The sequence below is a fragment of the Micromys minutus genome, assembly GCF_963924665.1.
Source record: "Micromys minutus genome assembly, chromosome: 5".
Taxonomy (NCBI): Eukaryota; Metazoa; Chordata; class Mammalia; order Rodentia; family Muridae; genus Micromys; species Micromys minutus.
In genome coordinates, this window is record NC_137974.1 from 64,907,791 (window position 1) to 64,932,057 (window position 24,267).

A 24,267-nucleotide genomic window follows, 5' to 3' on the forward strand; every position below is an offset into this window, starting at 1 on the left:
AAGTACCTTTCAGAATACTTCTACGTATTATTTTAGATCAGAGATTTTCTAGAATACCATTGCTGTTGTCCTTGCACCCTCAGAACCAATTTAAACTACTTTTAGGGAAGTGCATATTATATATTTTCATCTGAGACACGTTAGATGGATCAGAGAACTTCTCTTCAAATGGCTTATGAAGGAAAACGGAATTGGTCTGCAATTTACCCATGCCTTTTACTCATGCTTTTATGTACCACAAATGTTAAATGTCTTGTTTCTTTTTTTTTAATGTAGAAATCATGAGGGAAAAGGGAAACAAAGATTTGTGTTCAAAATATTAAACAACTGAACTGTCTCATGAATTTTAATAAATGTAAGTCATATAGCAAAAAAGGAGAAAAAGGAAGGGAAGGAATGACAAAAATGAGAGCAAGGGGATATAAAATAAATGGTAATACCGACAAGAAAATGTGTACTTAGTTTCTAAATGTATATTAAATAGACTCTAAACCTTAATTTCCACAGAAACTCTTTAATTTTATATTCTATAGTATAGCCAAATCAAACTTCTTCTGTAAGTTATCATGGCTTGTTATTCATGAAAGGAGTTATTCAAGTCACAAAAGAAATGGGTTACTTTTTGAGAAAATACAGATATAAAAGAATACTGTGCTGAAATTACCTGGAGGGGAAGTAACAGTAAAAACCAATTGCCAGTTTGACCCAGAGATCAAGACAGCCAATCTGGAGAAGGTCACATAGCCATCCCGTGTTTCGGCCTGGGTACACCCTATAAACAAACAAAAAAACCAATGGTAAGTGTTAGTTACCTCAACTAGAACAATGACTTTTAAAGTCTTCTCTGGAGTCAAGGACTCAAGAATCTCAAAAAAATTAATAAAAACCACTGAATCTATCCATTTTGTCCTAGACAAACCCTGGAACCAAATTATTCAAACCAAAATATAAAAAAGCATTTACTGAAAGCATAACATGCTAAACATTGCTCTGTACCTTTGTGTTCAAACCATATAACATTTCTAAAAACTATAGTATAATCAATATTCTAGAGTTAAATGATAACATTTACACTAAGATTGTAGCCACAAATATACTGTATTGGAAATACAATTATGCATCTGACTATTTTTGATACATGTCTATCAAGGAGGTTTGGTTTATAGATTAGTAGTAGAGTGATCTTTTAGAATATGAAACATCCTGGGTTCCATTGAACAGTGAGTAGCACAAACAAAAGAATTTTATCAAGAAAAAAATTCTGTAGGTGATCTAGGAGGTCAATCGCTCTATTTAAGGAACCTGTATTAAGGCTATAGTACAGTTAATCTACTCCATCAAGATGACAACAGTCTATCATCAAATCATGACTGGAAGAATGCAGGGCTTTAATAAAATAGATTGCTTGGACCTTAGTTTCTCTAAATTATAAGGAAATCTTTAAAAGAAAAGAGACACAAATGTTAACATTTTCTAATGAACAACTCATTCATAAAGTTAAAGGGGGAAACTTAACTCAAGTTCCAATCTCTATACCATAAAATGTCTTTGACTTTGCTAAACCTAAATCACTATGTGAATTAATGGCCGTCACACTTATCTCTGAATATGTCACTGTGGTGCACAAGGAGTTAAAAGAGTGATCTTAAAGTTTGCAAAGTTGTTTGTGGTGTCTAAGGCAGAAGAGAACCAATAACGATTTAGGACATTTATTGTTAACATTTTTCAACTCAATTGCTCAGTCCTTTCTGTGAAAACAATACCTTCCCTCATCAATTTTGCAGAGCTAACTAAAAGTTTCTTTACACAAGCCATATTTTCTTCCATCTCTACAGAGTTTCAAAATAAATAAAATGCCCAGAAAAATGGAAATAAATAAGCCAAGACTCAAGTAAATGATAGGCACCCAAGATAAATGTACTTTATACTCTTTAAAACCTATATGCATCAAAATTATGGTCAATAAACTCTTGCAAACAATGAACTGCAGAGTACAGATGTTCAACATGAAATCGTTTGCTGCAGTTTTTCCTTTGACAAACGTTCTTATAGTTCCCATCTTTGGAAGAATGCAAAGCAGCATTTAATCGAAATGGGTCCGTCGAGCACTGTGAGTTTGCCTCGTAGAACAGCCGCCAAACTGCCTAATGGAAAGTGCTTTAGCTCCAAATGGGTTTGCTTTTGCGTTAAATACCAGCTTGCCTTACAGATCTCCACAAAGAATCCCATATATATCTATGATATTTTCAGATTTGAAGCATATGTGCCCAAAAGCAGAAGCACTTGCTGCCAAGTACAGTACATTACTCCAGGGTCCATCATATCTTTGGAATGGCTATTATAAAATACACAAATGTGGTTGACAGGCTCCCTTATCAAGCTGCTATAGACAGGATACTGGCTGAGAGAACGTGGGATGGAGTGGGGAGGCCAGTTGAAACCAGCACTGGAATCATGTTATACAGCCAACAGGGAATCATACCTGGGTTTGCAGAGTATATGGTCTCTAAAATCCCCTTGTACCCCAAACTCCTTCTATAACAAACTAGCCACTTGGTATACATGCTAGCAAGCTGCTGTATCAGCAACGCTAGGGAATTAGTTTTAAACATATAAAGAATATTTTTTCTGAAATTATGACATATAATTGAGTACCAGGGGATCAAAGGAGACCCACTGAAATTGCTTTTGTCAATGAATCCACTTTGTGGAGATGACATTTTTTCCATTGAGTAGAGCCTAAGAATAGAAAACAAAGACCATTAAATAAAGAATAGAGGGCTTCGGCTACACAGAATATTTTTGCAGTTGCTATTTCCCCTGCCTCTGGAAATTACCTTGAGTAAGTTAATTAATCCATTCCAAATGGTTCAGTTTCCATTCTTTATGAAGTTAAAGAAAAATAATTTAATAATATGAAATAAAGTTGGGTTATGTACTGTCAGTGCATATGTGTAAAAGAGATGTGTTATAAAAGCATAAAAATGTAATTTATATTCTGCTTACACACATGCACATACATACACACACACACACACACACACACACACACACACACACACACACACATGTGAATATTTCCGTCTACCTTTCTATTACTGAAACAGTCAATAGTGATTATATCGATCTAAGTAGGTTAGTTGGGTTGGGCATGACTTAGTCTTTAATTGAACAAAATTGAAAAAGTCTTCACGTTTTCATTCACATTTTATGACCATGATATTATTTTGAGGTAGTTAGTGAATGGAGTCATTTTTATGATAAGTGAAAAAACATAAAAAAAGGATGATTTGACACAGTTTTTTTAAAGTGTGTGAAGCATGAAGTCTAAAGGGTCCACAGTCCTGGAGATGGTATTGAGTGTAAGCAAGGTACTGAGTACAGGCAAGATAGAAAATATGAACAGTGTATGGCTGATAAGTTGTACAGTATGAAAAAGCTATGAAGCATTCATAAGAGACTGAAGAATGAACACCAAACAAAACATAAAGAAACGTTAGAAATGAGTAAGTGCTGGAGAAGACAGAGGTAGGTAAGTTTTATTAGTCATGTGCTATGTAAGTTTTCTTTTGTAGATAACATTGAGTATAAAAGAAAAGGCAACTAGATATCATTATTTCTCATTATAATTCTAAAAGGAGATTCTCACAAAATGCATGCAGTTTCTTAGACCCATCAAAATACAACAGTGAAGATGCTGATGGGTGCACAGAGAAGTTAAGTCTTTTGACAAAAAATATCATTTTGTGGGAATTCAAGAGTTACAGAGTACTTAGGAACACTTTCTGTTTTTCCATAGGCTCCAGGCTCAATACTACATATCCACAAGTCATCTCCTAACTATTCCTTCTGTTTCAAGGGATCCCACACTCTCTTTTAACCTACAGGTACAAGCCACACAAGTGGTACACAAATATATATGCATGCAAAACATCTACATAAATTAAGTAAAAAAAATAAGTTTAAAATTTGTATTTGGTAGATAGCCTAAAAAGATAAAGCTTATGAATAAAATGATGTTTACAGGCAAAACTCATTGAAGGGCGACTTAAAAGGAGATAGTATGAAAATCCATGTTTGTAATAAGAAAATAAGCATTAAACACTAAGTCTTTGAAGCTAAGCAAGGTGTAATCAGACCGTGTTGATTGCTTCCTTGAGATTTTCAGTTCTGCTCTCTGGAGTTGGTGATGTGTGCCCAGAAAACAAGAGGTATAAATGAAATGAGATAGAATACCTTTGGATCTGACAATAAATCATAAAAAACAAACAAGCAAACTCCATGAAACCTATGTAAGTGAGACTTCATCACTGAATTCTAACAACATTAATTTTTTATAACAAAATTGTATTTGCTTAGAAGCGTTCAGAATGTTAACCAAACCGCTGCAACTGTTTTTCAGTTACAGAGTGGTATTCAGTTAGCAGAACATCAATTATCTTCATATAAGCTGTGTCAGAGAAACCTGAAGCTTAAACAAAATAAAGAAAGAAAAAAAACCAAGAGAAAAAACAGAAAAACTAAACAAAACAAAAACAACCAAACTACTGTCCCTATATATAACTATTTTGTGCTGTGTACCAACAAGAACCTGCTTTAAATTTCCATGCCAATTTACAACTCCCAGACTGTACCAGGCAAGGTTAATGGCTATTAAAAATACCACCAGGACAGGGCTATCTAAAGACACATTTGGTAGTGTGTTAACTATAAAAAAAAAAACAGACACTGTACAGTTTCAAAACAAATCTTACACAGTCTCACAATTCTTTTTTTTTTCCCCTTAAAAGGAGTGAGTTTTGTACGGGGAAGGGGGGGGGTTAAGTGCTTTATAGACAAGGAAAAAAAACTGTGCTGGAATCAAATTATTCATCATCATCATCTTCATCTTCTTCCTCCTCTTCCTCATCCTCCTCCTCATATTCCTCTTCCTTCTTTTTCTTGCGATTTTCAGCCTTAACCACCCACCTTCTCACCGCATCAGGTTTTCCTTCAGGTCTGTAGGCAGCAATATCCTCTTGTACTTCTCCTTTAGCTTGGCATCCTTCTTCTCACAGGGCTGATTGTCATTGGTGGCAATGTTGTTCCACATCTTTCCTAGTTTCTTTGCGACATCACCAATGGATAAGCCAGGATGCTTGCCTTTGATATTTGGGCGGTACTCGGAACAGAAAAGGAATGCTGAAGGAGGCCTCTTGGGTGCATTGGGGTCCTTGAACTTCTTTTTGGTCTCCCCTTTAGAGGGGATGTAGGTTTTCATTTCTCTTTCATAACGAGTCTTGTCGGCCTTTGCCGTATCTTCAAATTTCCCCTCTTCTTTAGCAGATATGGTCTCGCACCTTTCTGAACACTTCTTGGAGAACTCAGAAGTTGACGGAAACATCCGGGTGCTTCTTGTGCTACTCGTGGCAGGTTTGCACAAAGAATGCATATGGGGACATTTTGCCTCTCAGCTTCTTAGGATCTCCTTTGCCCATGTTTAATTGATTTTCCACTGTGAGAGACAGAATTGTCCAGTGCCTGTCAGGCTCTAGCTTGTCCTGGCTTTGTATCTATGGAGATCAATGTACTAAATCGCCTTTAACTATATCATACTTTGCTTTATTTAAGGACAAACAGTAAAAAGTGAAAAACAACAATAACAAAACCCCTAACATCCACAGAAACAATGGTTGATTTCTATGGGTATTGGACACAACTATAATAGACTTCTTCCATTCATTTAAGAATTTTACATACTCACAAGAAACGTGTGATATATTGTAGGATAGAGGTAGAATAGGTAAAGAAATATCCTCATCAGAGAAATGGGCAATTATATAGATAGGTTGATGTTTGTCTTGGTAGAGAAGAAATTTTTGTTTGTAGAACAAAGGTTCAGATAATACAAAGTCAAAGTCAACAGAAACACCCTAGCCTAGCCCATGAAGTAGATGAAAAATATGAGATGCCACTTTTTAAAAAGAACTATCTTCAAATTTTGGTGAGCATAGGTTAGAGGAACAGTTATGGCAATGAAGAACATATAGCCATCTGGCAGTAATAAAAATTAGCCATCGAGGAAGAAGATTTTTGGTTGATTTAAGATTGATTTCTCTATGTCATCTAACCAATCTATGCAATGTTTTTAGTCAGATGGTGTTATAATTTAGTTATAGTCAGTATCTAAGAGCAACAGCAATAGCCTGTGCTTTGGAAACCCCTGCTGCACAGAAATAGACATCCATGCTCTTACCCTTGCAACAGTGCTCACCTACCAGGCAAGATGTAGTAACTGGTGCAATGCTGGTGTATGTATAAAGAAGGCAACCAACCACTTTCTGATTGGCATTGAGGCCTATTGCATACAAAATAATTTATGCCTGTCACAAACCTGGTCAAAAGTTCATGATTGTGGAGGTCAAATGTATTATGGGAGAGGTTTTATTATTTTGTTAAATGTTCTTGTTGTCAAACTGCCTTCTAAATGTTTGTAATTATATTCATAGTTTGGACTGTCCTCATCTTTGTTCAGAGAAACCTCCTTTTCATAATCTATAGGACTTAATGCAGATTCTTCTGGGCAAAGTACAAAGTGACTTTCATCACCATGAAAAAGGAGGGAAAAAGAAGGTAATTCCTAGACAAAATATCGTGAGAGGCATATTGTGAAATATTTTTCTCAAACTATGAACTTGTAGTTAAATTCAAGAATTCACAGAGGCCTGAAAAAGATCAAACAAGTCAAATATCAGTGTTGTGGTTTAAATAGGTTTGGCTTCATGTGTTTGAATACTTGTCAAAGGGAGTTGTACCACTCAGAGGTGTGGCCTTATTGGAGGAGGTATGGCCTTGTTAGCAGAAGTTTGTCACTGTGGAGGTGGGGCTTTGAGGTCTAATCCTAATGTGAAAAAAAAAAAATCAGTATCTTTCTAGTCCCGTCAGATCAAGATGTAGAAAGCTCGGGTCCTCTAACACTATGGCTGCGTGCACACTGCCATGCTTCCTGACATGATGATAATAAACTGAACCTCTGAAACGGTAAGCCAGTTCCAATGAACTTTTTTAGAGTTACCATAGTCATGGTATGCCTTGTCTCTTCACAGCCATGGAAACCCTAACTACTAAGCAATAATTAAGATAGCGTTTAGAAAAATCTATATAACACAAAAGTGGCAATACACATTCTTAGTTTGGAGACTTGGTTTAATATTAGGTCTTGATAAAAAGTAACTCAGACATACAAATTCAACAGATATAAATTTATTAGCTCAAATCATTTAGGTTTTTTTGAAAAGGTCTATCTGGGATAAAGGTTGCTGGTTGTATGTATAGACTTTCTGAAAATATTGTTTTATGACTACTTTCATATGAACCATTTCACTATGAAACAGTATAATTGTTACTCGTGGCTATCAACTTGACAGGTTTTAGAACTACCAATTAGATACAGCTCCATCTGTTTCTGTAAAAATGTTTCCAGAGAACCTTAACTGAAGCAGAAAGACCCATCCTGAATGTTACTATTACCAATGCCTAGATTGGGATTCCAGATTAATTTAAGGAAAAGGCAAGTAAATCCCCAGTATCCATTACACTCTGCTTCCTGGTTGTCCTTGTGATGCAACCAGCTTCCTAACATCCTACTACCATAGCTTCCCACCATGACAAACTTTACCCTTCATGAATCATGAACCAAAATATAGCCATTTTTCTTATGCTGCATCTATCTATCAGATATTTTGTTATAACAATAAAAATAGTTACTCGACTTATATTAAATTTACTTCAATGGGGTTAATTTAGGCAATATATTAAAACATTTTATTAATTATCTTAAAATTCCATGCAACATATTTTCATTTCTACCTTCCTTCCTTTAGCTTTCTCCAAACCCAGTTCTACCTGCCTATTCACCCAGCTTATTGTTTCTCTGTTTTTGTTTGTTTTATCAGAATCACTGATTATACTTTGGGGAGCAGTTTATAAACTTTCTCATTGCAACTGGGTACAGAAACGAAGGCAATTGCCTTTTTAGAATGTTAAAAAATTTTCTGTCCTACTCAAGTATAGGGACTAGTTTTAGACTGTTCCACAAACCTAGCATATTCTTGTTTGTATAAAATTGAGCTAAAGTGAGTTTCTCCTTACTTTAGATTAGTAGCTTCAGAACTGAATCACTGCACTATAACCATACAGGACTGGGTTCTTTTTATTATACATTTTATGTTCCAATACTGGGACTGAATCCCATGAAGTAGTACTAATTGCATGCTTAATTTTACCTCCAAGCTACATCCCCACTGAAAATAACAGAGAGTTTGTGGGTTTTGGATGTGCTTTGAAGATCTTTTTCATAGCAACAACATGAAACTGATAACTAGCTGAAATAATACGGACTAGTATGATTTGATATAAAATTTAACTCACTCATACAAAATCTCTCCTTTCTCTTGCCTCCTCATTCTCTCCCTTAAATTGGTCCACCATTCAGGCACTTACATTTTGCTGTTTCCACTCTGATGCTCCCATCTCAGTAACACCAAACTTTTGTCACTGTATTAGGGTCAGACCTCAAAGGCATCTTTTACTCTCTGTTTTCTTTTTCATTGTGATTATTATTATTTGAAATAAATCGCTTGGTTATACTTCTAAAAAGGAATCTGAGTCAACACTCTTTACATTTCTCCCATGGTCCTGCTCATACAGTGACTATTGTTGTGTCTTATCCACTATAATCCAGAGATGCTATTTAACTTAATTGTCCGTCTGCCAAGTTCAGCATGGATGGAAAAGAGATGGTGTAACATGGTTTCTGTCCCTAGAGTAGGAAAAGGGTGTGGGTCCTCTAGAGTGCTGATATTATCAGTAAACATAAGGCTTGTTGGTCTAATAATGTTTGTATTTTCCTTAAGTTCTTCCTTTGGGGAATTTTGTCCCTGCCAAGGTTAATGACTCCATGATAATCAGAAGCAGCATGATTCCAGGATGTGAGGATATGTTCATATTCCTTCAGAAAAAAAGGTGGCTATGGACAGCCCTTAAGGCTGTGGGAAAGACCTCTGAAAACACGAGCTCAAGAATAAAAAATTAGTGTGAGAAGCATTGTTTATAGATTTCTCAACCATTCAAAATATATAGATGCAATGTGAATTGTATAAAGGTCTTTGCAGACCTTAAAGAACTGAAGCAGCTGCACAGATGATCCAGCTTTGTCAGAAAGATATGAAGGTGGCGATAAAGAAATTTTGGGAGTGGGGCTCTCAGGGCAAGATCCCACCGAGCTAAGCTTATTGTGTGTGTTTGAAGTTGAACAGGAACAGTTTGGATTTTTAATCTAGAATGAACTGCAATCCATAAATGAAGGGAACACTTGTGATTTAGATATTGAGATTAGAAGACACAGGATTGTGATCCAGATCTTGAGGAACAGTAGCCATGAAAAACTTAGATCTAGGTGTTGTGACACATACCTTTAAGACCAGCATTCCAGAGAGAGAACTATGAAGATACCTGAGTTCAAAAACTGTCTACAGACCAATTTCTAGGACAGCCAAGCTTAGGCAGTAAAGGAGTTGGAAAACAGAAAGCTGATAATAATATAATAGAACAATGAGCCATGATCCAGCCCTAGCAAGTAGCAAAACTAAGCAGCTTTGGTCATATGGCTCTTTGTCTTTAGAATCAAAGGACTAAATTATAAAATAATTATTTGTGGGATAATCAAAAGGAAGCCTGGGTTACATGATAGAATTTATGTGTAATTCCTAGTAGTAGGTTACACAAAACTAAAAGACTGGGCTTGTTCTATGAGAGAGCTATCTCAAGACAGAGCCACTGTGAAAAGAATGCTATCTTGAGAAAAGAGGGATCTGGAGCAAAACACAGAGCTGTCCGCTTGCATTCATAATTAACTGTCTGTGTCACAGAAAAGAATAACTATAGTGACCCCAAATCTTTATCTCCTTTGCTTTAAAATATAAGCCACTCAAAAAAAGTCTCACTTTCCCACTGCCTCACCATTCTCTCTCTTAATTTGATCCAACATGCAGGCACTTATCTTTTTTTTTTTTTTTGTTTCCACTCTGATCTTCCCCATCTCAGTAGCACTAAAATCCTCCTGTCACTGCATTAGGGTCAGACCTCCATTACATCCTTCACTCTGATTCTTTTGTTTGACATGTATCTCTTGATTCTACTTCTAAAAGCCAATCTGTGTCAACACTCTTACATCTTTCCTACTGTCTAACTGATGCAGTGTCTATTGTTTTGACTGACCATCTATACTCTAGAAAGGATATCCAACACAGACAAAACTTAGGAACTCTGAACTCCCAGTGTGTCACAGACCATTAGGACACAATTATAGGTAATTTTATATCTCATTGAGTTGGTTACATTTCAAAAAAAAAAATGTTTCTTTGACATGTCAGAGGATCTGAATTTAAAGTATAATAATTACGTTTTACAAAAATCATGCCACAAAAATCATGCCATACATGTCTATTTCTCTTTTAGTCCATGAAAAAACGTGAATTGGGGGTATTTGCTGCAGAATACATAATCCCAATTATTTTTCCCAGCACTAAAACTCTTCAAGTTAAATTATTGATATATATATGTTTTCATATGTACAAGCCCTGAGGAAATGAGATGGTGCTGCATTTGCTGCCGGGATTGAAGATGAGAGTGAGGGAGGCATGAAAACAACGTAAGCAAAACCTAACTGCAAAGGTTTACTCTGTGTCTCATATCTGCATAATTGATCCAGTTATTCTTTTAAGTGCCGAGAGTACATATTTCTGTTTCCACACACAAGTACCAGGCAAATAAATTCCTGGGAAGAACTATGACTTTCTACCAAAAACTGTATGCCAGAAGATCATTGAGTAGAGATTGAGTAGAGTACAGAGGAACTAGGACTTGACACTTGACACTTAACCAAAAAAAAAAAAAAAAAAAAAAGCTGTACATATTTATTGCTAGCTTAGTCTGCCTTTTGATGCACACCAGTGCAGTAGATGGAATAAAAAAAACTCTGAAAACTTGCTCAGCATGTCCCCATTTACTATGAATTTCTAATAGGGTCCCATTTGTTTGGACAAGGCTGGAGGATGCCATATGTTGAAATTTGAATTCCTTGAATATGTGTTTATGAGAGAAAACTTCTGAATAAGTGTATGTATTCTATTAAGTTTTCTAAACAAAAAGAGAAATCACATAGAAAATTGCACGAATCATATATGTATTAGAAGTTGAGGAAGAAAATGTGATTTGAATTTGTCGGTGCTCTTAACCACTTAGCTATCTCTTCAGCCATGATTTTAATTTGTAAGACCATCAGGTGGACCTTCCATGACTGAATACTGATGGACTTTTAAAAGAAACACATTAACACACACACACACACACACAATAAATATTAAACCACACATATACACATACATCACATATACCATACATACACAACACATATACACACACATACACTGCACATGCACACGTACATGAGCACATGCATGCACACACACACTATCTGTATCTCTCTGTGTCTCTTTTTCTCTCTGTCTCTGTATGTATGTCTATCTCTGTCTCTTTCTCTGTCTTTCTTTTCTGTCTCTATCTCTGTCTCTCTGTCTCTGTCTCTCTCACTCTCTCTCTTGCATGTAACACCCTGTGGTAGTTGTAGCATTATGTCTGAAAAAAACATCACCAGCCATTGAAACTCTAGAGCTTTGAAGCAAACTCCTTTTTTAATAAAATTGCCAACTTCTGATATTTTGTTATAATTAAACAATTAAGATAATGTAAACCATTGTTGTGCAAAGTAGTAATAGATACTTGAAAGTCACTGGCACCTACATACCTTTTAGCATTGATTCAGATGTCCCTTCCAGGGAAACTGAAATAACCCAAGGTTCTGAGGGGAGACCCAAAGACTCCACTCTCTCATTCTGGAAATAAAAGATGAAAGAGAAAAGACTGGATTAAAAATATTATTGTTTGAAACTTCTGAAAAAAAGAGACATGTTCACACGTATATGTTTTGAATCACACATGCACTGCATGGAAGGAAAGTAATGGAAGAATGCATTTTATCTCATGTAAACATCAAAACTGACTTATTGAAAGGAGAAAATGGGAACAATTTTATGGAGATTTAAAGCAGAGAGTGCAAGATGACAAAGTGGGAGTTACAAAAGAGAAGGGTACCACAGCTATCCTAGGAGGCTGGTAAGAAAGAAAGAGAATGGAAGAAAGCAGCCTAGGGAAACAGTTCTATAGTAGAGCATTTGCCTGTCATAAGCACCACCCTGGGTTCAATCTCCCATAACCTCAAAAGGAAAATCAAGAAGCATAGCCAGAGCCATGGAAACTGAAGGCAACATTTTATCAAAGACGTGAGTCTTTGCTTCAAGAATAGAACCTGCATGGGGAGGAAAACTATCACAGGTCCCTGTTTGCCTGTGATAAATCTCAAACCTTCACAGGAAATGCATGAAGACACGGTGTGATATGCAAGAATGACCAACATAGTGAGAATTTCTACGTGTTTCCAATTTCATGTGGCAGTCGCTCTGTGAATGTAGATGAGGATGTTTAGAAATACAGCATATTCTGTGGAGAGCTAGTCAGATCTGAACAGCTACCTTCTCATCCAGGAAGACGAGCTGTGGCTGAACCGACAGTTCTATTCCCACTTCCCCATCTGAAGGCTGCACCAGGATAGAAAGCACAGAGGGCCGAGTATATATCAGGTTCCTAGTTAGTAAACTACTTGCATTCCTAGAAAATACAAAATGAATGAGATCAAATCAAAGCATCCATAGGATTACAGAGATCACTTCAGTAGTGTTTCCCATAGAGCAGTTGGATTGGGGAGAACATTCAAGTTGCCTGTAAACACAAACTCCGTAAATATACTACAGTGAATAATTCTGTATTTGCACACAAATTATGTGTCTCACATATTATAGATTAGTCATGGTTAAAAATGTGGGTAAAGCATTGGAAAATTGAAATTATAATTTCCATCAGCATATATTGTGTCCCAACAAACTTAAGTAAACAATATGATGAACTAAGATGTTTACAATGCAAGCCATAAGCTGTTGAACCGACTCTTCTGGGAAATGTCCTGATTTGTACCATTTCCCAATGTCTATGGCACAAATACTTTGCCAGCATGGCTGGGTCTAAAATACCTAGATGCCACTAAACAAACATCAGAGGACATGACCCCAACTCTATTATGCTTCCATTTTGTTCTCATGCTTTCCAAATATACTTGCATTAAATAAGTGCCATGACTACATATTAGTCATAGTTTTTAGAATCAGGTGGTGCAAACAAAGATGGTAGTGGATACTCAGTGACACTGTGTGCTATTAGTTATTCCTGTATAAAGTTGTTATATCTTTAAAATGACACTGCAAATTAGTTGCTTTTATATGTATTGGAGGAGTTCAAGGTTCAAAGGGAGGGATGTAGCAGAAGTCTTCTCAATGGTAACTGTTTTTGCCACTGATCCAGTAAACTATACTGCCTCTTGCTCTTTGTTCAAACATGCATATTAATTGCCAGTGAGATCTATGATAAAATAACTATTTAAACTCAGTCTTCCCTATGTCTTATGCATTACATATCATAGGCATGCAACAGATGCTTCACATGTAAATGGAGATCTACACAGATAATATACTATACATTCTACATCAACATCTAGTGTTATTTAATAAGCCACTTTCAAAGTCTAATAAGGTTTTCATTATATTTTAAACTGTAGCCTCAATTAAATATTTGTAAGCTACGTATTCTATTCTCTATCTTCTACTCTTTCTTTGTGGGATTAAGAAAGGATAATGTATTATTTATCAAAGGCAGCTTGTGACAGGAAAAGGTAGACACATTAGTCCTGAAAGAGGAAATAATGGAGCAATGATTACAATATATTGAAGAAAAGTACGAAGTTTCTATATAGGGAACAATTTCTTGTGTCCTCTGAACCAGAGACAGGTACAGGCAGAAAAGGAGTATATGGTTCTAGAAACTTGGTTTATCCACCAAGCTAAGGTGCTGGCTGCTGAAACCACTCCCTGGAAGTTCTGTACCCAACCATCATATAATAGTTTGCTTGGCCTGAGTAGCTAAGGTTCCTTTTTTGTTAAAAAAAAAAAAAGTACAATGCACACTACTGTTGTTTTTAACATCTATGCCAGTATTCCCTGCCCCAAGTTTGGGATGCTACAGATTATTCGAACAATTTAACACAGTTACTAGATTATATTCCTCTCCTACACACATCGTCAAATGTTTTCTGATGAGAAATGGGTATAGGCAAGCAGCTTGGGTTAAGGAAACTGAAAAACCCATTAAGAGTCTGACATAAGTTCACTGGTATCTGGAGACACTAGTTTGGGAAGCAATGGCCTGAACTCTTACAGAAAGGCCTGTTCCTGACACACTTTAAAGTTTATTGTGAGCAAACATCTCTTATTAAATGTAAACAGCATCTCACCGGAGGTCAGAGACTTGTGACTGTAGCATATCCCTAGGTAATACCACTTTAAGCTCCACATAAACTCCTAAGCAGTTTCTATCCTAAAACCTGACCGTAGGTGGTACAGTTTTTTACGATATGTTATAATAGTGCAATAAATCTGTTAGCTTAAAATCGAATCTCCGTGGCCTTTTAGAGAAATCATCATTAAATGCTGGGTCCTGTTAATGATGCCATTGAAGTGAAATTGTTTAATCTGCTAAGGGGGTGAAAGGTCACCAAATGAATTTTTTATAATACATCAACTTGACACGCAATAGGGAAAACTGTAATAGATAAAAGCAAAGGAAAAGGGCACTGTCTTCTTCTGATAGGTCAATAGCAGCCAAGAGAGCCACTCATCCACTTTCCTTTCACGATGGGGCTCCTTTTGCATTTAATATGGACACCCAATTAATACCTCAGTACCACAGACAACCTCATTTTAGGTGACTTATAGCAATTTCTCCCCCTTCCCTGAAATGAAAGTGATCACAATACATCATAGCATTGTGCGAATTAACGTTAATTGATTCAAGTTACCAAGCAATGATGGGCCACTTATATAATCTAGGCGTTATTGGGTGCTAGAAGGGATGGAGGGAAGATTAGATTCCAGTGTCCGTTGCTGTGACGACGGGAGTCACCTGATGCCTTGTTAGACAGTTGTAAGGTTCTATTGCTGGCCCCAGTGGGGTCGTCAGTAAACTGGAGTGATGTCCAAACATCATTACACGCTGCTCCAATATTAAAGCAAAGGGATTAGCAACTTATTGCAAGCAACCTGGATTTGTCATTGTGCTGTCCTTATCCAATTTCCAACTGCTAATGTGACTGTAGCCTGCAGGCAGGAGGACCTACAGCCAAACTTTAAAAAATGGGGGAGGAAAGTCCCCTCCATTTCCTCCAGTTTCAAACACTATTTAAGAGCTTGAAATGCCCAGTCAAGTATGAATAATATATTTCTCCCTACAATGCTTAAGTGCAAGCCGAGGAGGAATGAGGAACATGACAACGCAGAAACTTCCCAGCTCAGAGACCACCCGTCTTCTTTCCAGCATGGGCGTCTAAATCTAGTAGCCACAGTGTGCTTACCTCCTAGACTTGGCCCAAGTGCAAAGAAAAAACAAGATAAGACTTGGCAAACATAGAAAATGGAAATAAATGAATCCTAGTGGTGAGGCCTAATTCTCAACAAGACCGGCTGTGATGACTGCGGGTGTTGTCCAGGATTTCTGCTACTTCCTCTTCATTGTACCTTCCCTCCAGGAGTGTTAACCAGTTTTACACTAAGCAAAACAAAATTTAAAAGCAAGCAAGTAGACACACAAAAACAACCAAAGAAATCTTCATGGGTTTACTAAATTCCCAAGGCATCTTGAACATCTATGGTCTCTCTCTTCTTTTCAACAGCTGGAGAAATGGCAATCTATATGTACCATAAAGTCAACTTGAATAAAGGACTGGGCAGTTTCTCTACCCTGGAAGAAAAAGTTTTCCAGTCAATTCCATTTGTCAATCAATGTTAGACCTCCTAGCATGTGCAAAAATTGCTTCAGGCAACATGAGATATGCAAAGATAAATAATATGCTATGACTCTGTCCCTGGAGAACACTCTTCTGTGCCTCTGAAAGACAAGAATGACTTTCCTAGCTATCCTTCTGAATTGATACAAACCATTTTATTCACATTTAATTATCCTCATGATCCCTATTAAACCCAGGCAGACTCCCTTAGCAGCTGCCCTCCCTAGTTGGGAAGAAATGTCTTGGTCTGACAGTTTCCTACTGGTACTATGGTTCTGTCATTTCAAGCCTGACACATTGCAAGTCTCTATTGCATCTCCCAGTAACACTTTACTATCTCAGTACTTGCCATGTCCTTTCTTTACACTGAGGTCATTAATTGTTTCAGGAAAGTTATTACTCACCTAGATCTGACCAATCTCAACTTTGGGTATAGTGTCGACACATGCAAACTTAATTTTGGGCTAATCCATTTATGGCTAGACTCTTGGAATGGCCTTAAAGTATCCATTTCAAAAAGGAGTATGCCAAGAGTAAACACAGTAGGTACCTCTTTCGTCAATTTCATTGAGATGCACACATTCAGGAAACAAACTTAAAACATTATAATTGGTAGTTATCTAAGATTTTTTTATGAGAAATCCAACCTGAATAAAATTATGGATTAAAGTTACCCAGAAAACTGGAAAACAGTTATTAAAATCTATACATATATTCAAAGTTTTCTATTTATGTAGAGGTATTATAGTAGTAAAATTCTAGGTAGAAACCACTCAGGACCTAACAGAAGAGATTAATAAAAGGTAATGAGGATTGTAGTATGTAGGTCATACAGATAACCACAAGGAGAACCTGGTTTATTAAATGCAAAGGGTTGTTCCCTCAAGAGAAGGGATATTTGTACCTACTATCCACCCGAAAGACTGGGAACAGATGTGTTTACTAGTCCAGTGACCTATGCTCTATCTGTGTGGCAAGAGACTTTCTAGTAATGGATTCTCCAGCAGACCCTTATCATAATTTGTTCTTCAGTCAATCTATAGAACCTATCTTTTTGGACTTTACAAAGAGTGTTTATGTAGCTGCATCCTATCTGTATTTAGCTTACTTTGTCCTTCAAAGAGATTTATATATACTTCATGTGTTTCTGTATACTTCATGGCGTATGTGGGAATTAATCACCACGATAAATTTTCATCAAATTGCACTATGCTTAAATATGTCTACAATAAATTACTCAGGGTCAGACTCCAGAAATTTGAACTATTATTGCCTGTTTGGTCTTATTGAACTGAACTGCCTTCTTGCCTTCAGCAAATCATTTCTCTGCAGGCCTCCTGCAGCAGGTTACACAGGACCGTCACACTCAAGAAGTTAAACAACTATTGTGATAGTTGATTTGCACTGTCAGTTCCAGTGAACTTAGAATTACACAGGAGGTGGTTAGTTAAGGTTCTCAGTGTGCCTGTGATGATCTTCCAGAGAGGGTTAATTCAGAAAGAACTACCAAACTTAATATACTGGTTGTAAGCTGCTGGTGTCTATGGGTTGGGCCCGGGGCATAATGCGATGGGAAGAATAGACAGGATTCAGAGCACTAGCGTTTTTCTCTCTGATTTTTGGCTTATGTCATGTGACCTGTTTCCAGGCTCCACTTTGCCCTTCCCATTTGTGCACTGACTGTCCTTAGACCTCGAGACAAAAGCAAACCTTTACACCCTTAAGCTATTTCTGTTAGATATTGTGTTCCCAGAACTAGAAAAGCATCTGATAACATGTCACTGTCTATGAAAGAGGTTGAATGAGGTCTTGCTATGAATAAAATCTGATTAGGTTCTCTTGGGAATATAAAATAAACTGATGCTTTGACTACCTAGTACATATTATACAGACAAAAGTATACTTGGAAATATAAACAAATGGGCTGGTTTAGGTTGAATTAGTTAATTAATTCCTTTTTTGGCTATATTAACTTTTTGTTTAAATTTTGAAAGTTTCTTACATAAATACACTGTATTTATATCATTTTCACTTCTCTTTCTCCCCTCCAACTCCTGCCATTACCCCGTACTCCCTACTCACTATAAGTTCATTTATACTTTAATGTTTTTTTAAAGTAGTTTGGGCTAATTGTTGGAACTGGAAACTAGTGTGCCTGAGGACAGAGATCTGCTAGGTGTAGGAATGTCAGCAATAGTGACAGATTATAGATAAAAATTTGTTTACAAGAAAAGATGAGAGAAAAAAACCATATAATCTTTAGAACAACAATCAAAGATGCATTGGTCTCAGAGCATTGGGTATAAGAACAATAAAGCATTATTGGGAACATAAGGCTCTGAAATAAATGACAATCTTATCCCTGACCATAAAGAATCATCAGTACAAGGATCTGTGAGTTGTGAATGAGCTGTGAATGTCCTTATATTTCCCATTTAATAAAGCTAGGTATTCTACTTTCATGGAAATTATTTATTTCTTTTCTTTAGTCCAGGATATCCTCAGATTAATTATGTATAAAAACACAACCATGAACTTCCAATCTTCAGCGTCCTTCACACACGTGCTGATGTGGTGTGTGCTGTCACACAGTTATGTGGCAATGGGCATCAACCCAGGGATTGACGCATGCTAAGCATACACCCTACTGATTGATCTATAGTGCTAGCCCATTTTAAGGATATTTTACAATGCAAGTATATAAAAATCAAATTTTAGTTGTGTATAAAGTTTGCTAAAGAAGCAAAGTCTCATTTTCTTAAAAAGGAGTAGTACATAGGAGGTATTATTCAAATGACAGTAGTTTGCTATTCACCCAACTTATCCAATTTGTGCATTTGTACTGTACTGAAATGTCCTTTCATGACTCTAGTTTGCTTGTGTTAAAGTGACATAAATAGATCAATATATAAGCTCCAAATGTGGGGGCTCAGCACTTAAAAAATGTGTAGAGACTTGCAGAGACAACTTAGTTCCCCACACTCTCATAGAGCCATTCAGAACTACCTATAACTCCTGCTCTAGGGAATATGATGTTCTGTTTTGGAATCTGTAAGAATCTGCACTCACATGTACATACTACACAAAAAAAAAAAAAAAAAAAAAAACACAGACACACATTTAAAGACAAAATGTTTTCAAAAGCTAGTAATATATTGGGTATATACACATGCAGATACACACAGGCATGAGTGCCAGCACACCTGCAGATAAGCATTCATGCACCCACATACACACAGAAATACACACATATGCTTGCATGCAAACACAAATGTAGATACACATGCATGCCTGCAAGCATACATACAAATACACAATGCAACACAGACATGGAGATATACACACATGCATAAATTCATATGCAGATGCACACACACACTCATACACACACACACACACACACACACACACACACACACACACACTATTGCCATTGTTATGCCTCTTTTCACCCAAATCATTTGTAGGGCCCAAGGCTTAGGCAACTTCATAAGTAAAGAGATTTATGTAACATAGTTTTGTGACATGTTTATTTCTGCTGCTATGTAATACTATCACATAATGGCTGACTTAGATTTATAATGATGTATTTTTTTCCAGGGAGGTTAGGAGTCCAGGCAGACATGAATGGGCTGTTTCAGTGTTCATGGAGATGTATTCTAAATGAATCTAGTTCTAAACCCGCTCAGGTTGAAGGGCTTTCTCCTCCTAGGCTACAATGCAATGCCCATTTTTCATTCAAAATATCTATCTGCAATTCCCCTCCTTCATCTTTTCCTCCCTCCCTCCCTCCCTCCCTCCCTCCCTCCCTCCCTTTCTTCCTTTCTTCCTTCCTTTCTTCCTTCTTTATTTCCTTCCTATATTCTTTTTTTCCTGTGTGTATTTATGCATGTGTGTTTCTTCTTGGTGAATGCATGTGCACTTACAGACTCCTATGTACCTGTGCAAACAGAGCTCAGAGACTGAATTTTTAATGTCTTCCTAGATGGCACACTATTTCATGTATTGAGACAGGGTATCTCACTTGAACTCATTGGGCTGTGTTGACTAGTCTGGATAGCCAGCTTGCTCTGAGGATCTAATGTTTCTGTCTCATGAACACTGAGATTATAGAAACCATGTCAGCCCAGCATTTCCATAGGTACTATGATACTGAACTCTGGTCTTCATGCTTACAGACCAAGTATTTGCTCACTGAGCCATCTCTACAATTCACTTACATCATTTTATGGGTTCTTAATGCCCTTAATCATGAGAGATCAAGTCCTCCTCACACCTTGAATTGCTCTGCTTTTCCTATATGGTTTCTTTCCAATTCCAGGAATAATTATGCTCTTTCTGAAACTCATGCATTTGACTGCGCCAACTATAACTCTGCATATTCTTTCCATCTTAATGTCAAAATGTACCACAGAACACAGCAAAACCATAAGAGTTATCATTAATAGCATCAGCAGGTTTATACAGGTGTATTGTGGGAGGACTCATAAATTCTGCCAACTAAATACAGCTTTGGTTTGAACAGCTACGCTTCTATAAGAGAGATAGTTGGAATAATTTTAAGTGTGTGTGTGTTTGCCAGAATCCATACACCATGAATAAATATATAGTGAGCAATTTTATTGGATATATTTTATTTACATTTAAAATGTTATCTTTTTTTCCTGGTTTCCCCTTCACACCCCTATATCATTCTGCCTCTCCCTGCTTCTATCAGGGTGTTCTCCTACTTACCCCTCCTCCTGCCTTCCTACCCTGACATTCACCTACATTAGAGCATTGAGCCTTGGCAGGACCAAGGGCTTCTCCTCCCACTGATGACCAACAAGGCCATCCTCTGCTGCATGTGCAACTGAAGCCATGGGTTTATCCATGTGTTCTCTGCGGATAGTGGTTTAGTCCCTGGGAGCTCTGGTTCATTTATATTTGTGTACTTATGGGATTTGAAACTTCTTCAATTCTTTCTATAACTCCTCCATTGATTTAACTCAAACTCAATTCTCTGACCTCTTGGGACACAGATACATAGGAGTTCTGTAAATTCATATCCTAGTAGGAAAATGAGTAAGGCAAGAGACAGGAGAGAAATTAGAAAGAGATCAAAGGCATGCAAGGGTGAATGAAGGTCAAACTTCTAGTGAAAGATAGGCAAGCATGAATAACTGTTCTATTAAGATTCCCAAATACAAAGTCAATCTGATCTTGTTGGAAGTCTTCTAACTTGAAGTGAGAAATATAGAATGTGTGCTCTCACTTCTTCTCACTAAAAACTGCACTGAAACCACCTGAAGCTCAAAACTGGGTAAAAATAGATAGGCAATACAAGAAGGAAGATGATAGGCAAAGAGCAAAGTGACTTCATGTGTCTACAGGAGTTTGACAAACTGGAGAACTAGTTTATGCAACTGTCCTAAGTGATCAGAAGAAACCTGAATCTGAATTCCTGGAGGAAGGAGGAAGAATAAAAAAAAAATAGGTACCTAAAAAGTAGATAACAACTTCATTTCTCCCCACCTTCCAAAATGCAGACTACATCAAAATAAGGAATGGTTATCTGGAAATATAAGTGTTCAAGATGGCCTCATTCTGTAACCATAATATAACAAAAATGACCTTCCAGAGGACTTCATCTGTCTCTCCCTCAGAAGACTTCATCCTTAGACTCATCTCTGCTGCTTCAAGGTCAATTCATTAGTGTGCTGATGGCTCTCCAAGGAGTTCAGCTAAGGTTCTAGCAGATACTGGTAAGAGCTGAAAGACACAGAGCTGGCCTTGGGGCCTGTGTATGCCTTCAAGGCTGTTCAGAATATAGTGCAATGTTCAGGGGCATAGGTAATCTTGCTAAATGTTTGTCAGTTCTATGGGGAGACATACTGTTTCGTTTCTTATTCTGTAGGGATTTTTGTCAGGCAGGCTTTATAGGTGGCTTTTCTTTATCTTCACATGATTTGTTGGCTTTCAATCTGGAAAAATGTGTCTTAAGATAGCAGAGAAACAAAGTGATGGAGGATGTAAGAAATTTGAACAAAACATCAATGCCATATTATTCATGTTTCTATTATCATCATCATTACTATTATTATTATTATTATTATTATTATTATTATTATTATTATTATTATTATTATTATTATTATGAGCATATCTGAGTCATAAGTGAAGTCGGCATGTAATGATTAAGTAAAGGAGGTGATCTTTGTACTAAGAATATTTCTTGTCCTCACTATCAGATGATTTTGTCTACAAATACCTGTAATATTCCCTACATGTGCCTAGTGTACTTAGCAGGTTTTTCTTAGTGGCTCTTGGTTATTTCTGTTCATTTTACTCTCTCTCACTAAAAGAAGAATACACACTGGAATGTTCTGCTGAAGTTTGGACTAGTTCTTCCTCCCAGCTCCATGCTTTCAGAAATAGGACTCAGACTCAAAATATATTTATAAATATTATGGCCATATAGCTAGGCTCTTCTCTGACTATAATCATAACTAAAATAACCCATTTATTTTAACCTACATGCTACCATATGGCTTGTTTCTTGTGGTCAGGTAACAAGCATCTTTCTTGTCATATTTTCCCAGGCAACTCTTCCTATACATGGCTCTATCCCACAATCCCTTCTGCCTTCCAGGTATTTCACCTCCTATTTCCTGCCTAAGCCACAGGCTTTTTAATTGGCAGGTGATGTGTATCTTCTTCATACTAAAGATGTTCTCGCTATAATATCACAGGTAATGTGTCTCTTCACACACAAGATATTCTCTCTATAATATCAGAGGTGATGTCTCTGTTCATACACAAGACATTCTCTATAATATCACAGGTGATGTCTCTGTTCATACACAAGATGTCAAGATGTTCTCTATAATATCACAGGTGATGTCTCTGTTCATAACAAAATTTTCTCGCTATAATATCAAAGGTAATGTGTCTGTTCTTACACAATATGTTCTCTCTATAATATCACAGGTGATGTCTCTGTTCATACACAACATGTTCTCTATAATATCACAGGTGATGTCTCTGTTCATACACAAGACGTTCTCTACAATATCACAGGTAATGTGTCTGTTCATACACAAGATGTCAAGATATTCTCTATAATATCACAGGTGATATCTCTGTTCATAACAAGATGTTCTCGCTATAATATCACAGGTAATGTGTCTGTTCATACACAAGATGTTCTCTCTATAATATCACAGTTGATGTCTCTGTTCATGCACAAGATGTTCTCTCTATAATATCACAGGTGATGTCTCTGTTCATACACAATATGTTCTCTATAATACCACAGGTAATGTTTCTGTTCATTCACAAGATGTTCTCTCCATAATGCCCAGTGTCTTCGAATGGTGAACAAAGCAAAACAACAGGCTAAACCTTTGATCTCTAAGTATACAAATAAATTTATAAGCATGAAATGAAATTATACTGGAAAAAATAAAATTAAGAGCAAAATGCAAAGGTACCACTGGCACCCATGTTACCCTATAAAACATAATCATAACATTATAAAGCAGTAAAGATAGCTCAGGGGTCAAGACCCACTGTTTCTCTTTCAGATGACTGAGATTGAGTTTCTAGCACCTGTCTGGTTAATCACAAGCATGTAAAACTCTAGTACTAGAGGATCTTTTCTCTTTTTCTGACTTCCACAATCACCAAAATTGCACATGGTACACTTACATACATGAAAGAACACACTCATACACATAAAATAAAATAATATAAGACATTTCAAACTAATATCAGTAATTCATTAAAATTCTATGCTTAGTAAAAATACTCAATTCTATATTAGAAGCAACCGAGGACAATTAAGCTGTCATTATTGCATCTATCAACAAAAGGGATACTTGCATCTTCTCAGTGCTAAGATATGGAAATATAATACAACAATTTCAACCAAGCTTCCATAAAAAATTGATTGCCTTCTCCCAAGCTGAGCCTTATTTGCTATTCAATATATGTGGTCAACGCCTGAAACCATATGCATACCATGAACAAAATAGACCCAGCATATTGTATTTATATATTTATGCACACAAATCTGTGTGTGTGTGTGTGTGTAAAATAATAAAAATCAAAGAAAGTATTAATTCTAGAGTGCAGAACAGGAGGTTAGTGGAAAAGTACCTGTTGCTGAAAGAATGAAGAATGATATGATTCTATTTTTGCAAGTGTCCATAAAATAATTGGTTAAATATGCATCCAATTAG

At 36.7% G+C, this 24,267-nt stretch overlaps 1 protein-coding gene across 1 annotated transcript in view; it reads right to left on the bottom strand.

Moving 5' to 3' along the window:
• Positions 1-24,267, bottom strand: part of PKHD1 (PKHD1 ciliary IPT domain containing fibrocystin/polyductin) — a gene marked incomplete at both ends in the record, with an annotated part of 432,805 nt that overhangs the window by 23,855 nt on the left and 384,683 nt on the right. Inside the window, 3 exons of the mRNA XM_080917462.1 lie at positions 665-772; positions 11,846-11,933; positions 12,630-12,765. Of these exons, the coding sequence (XP_080773588.1) occupies positions 665-772; positions 11,846-11,933; positions 12,630-12,765 (332 nt within the window). The remainder of the gene's footprint in view (positions 1-664; positions 773-11,845; positions 11,934-12,629; positions 12,766-24,267) is intronic.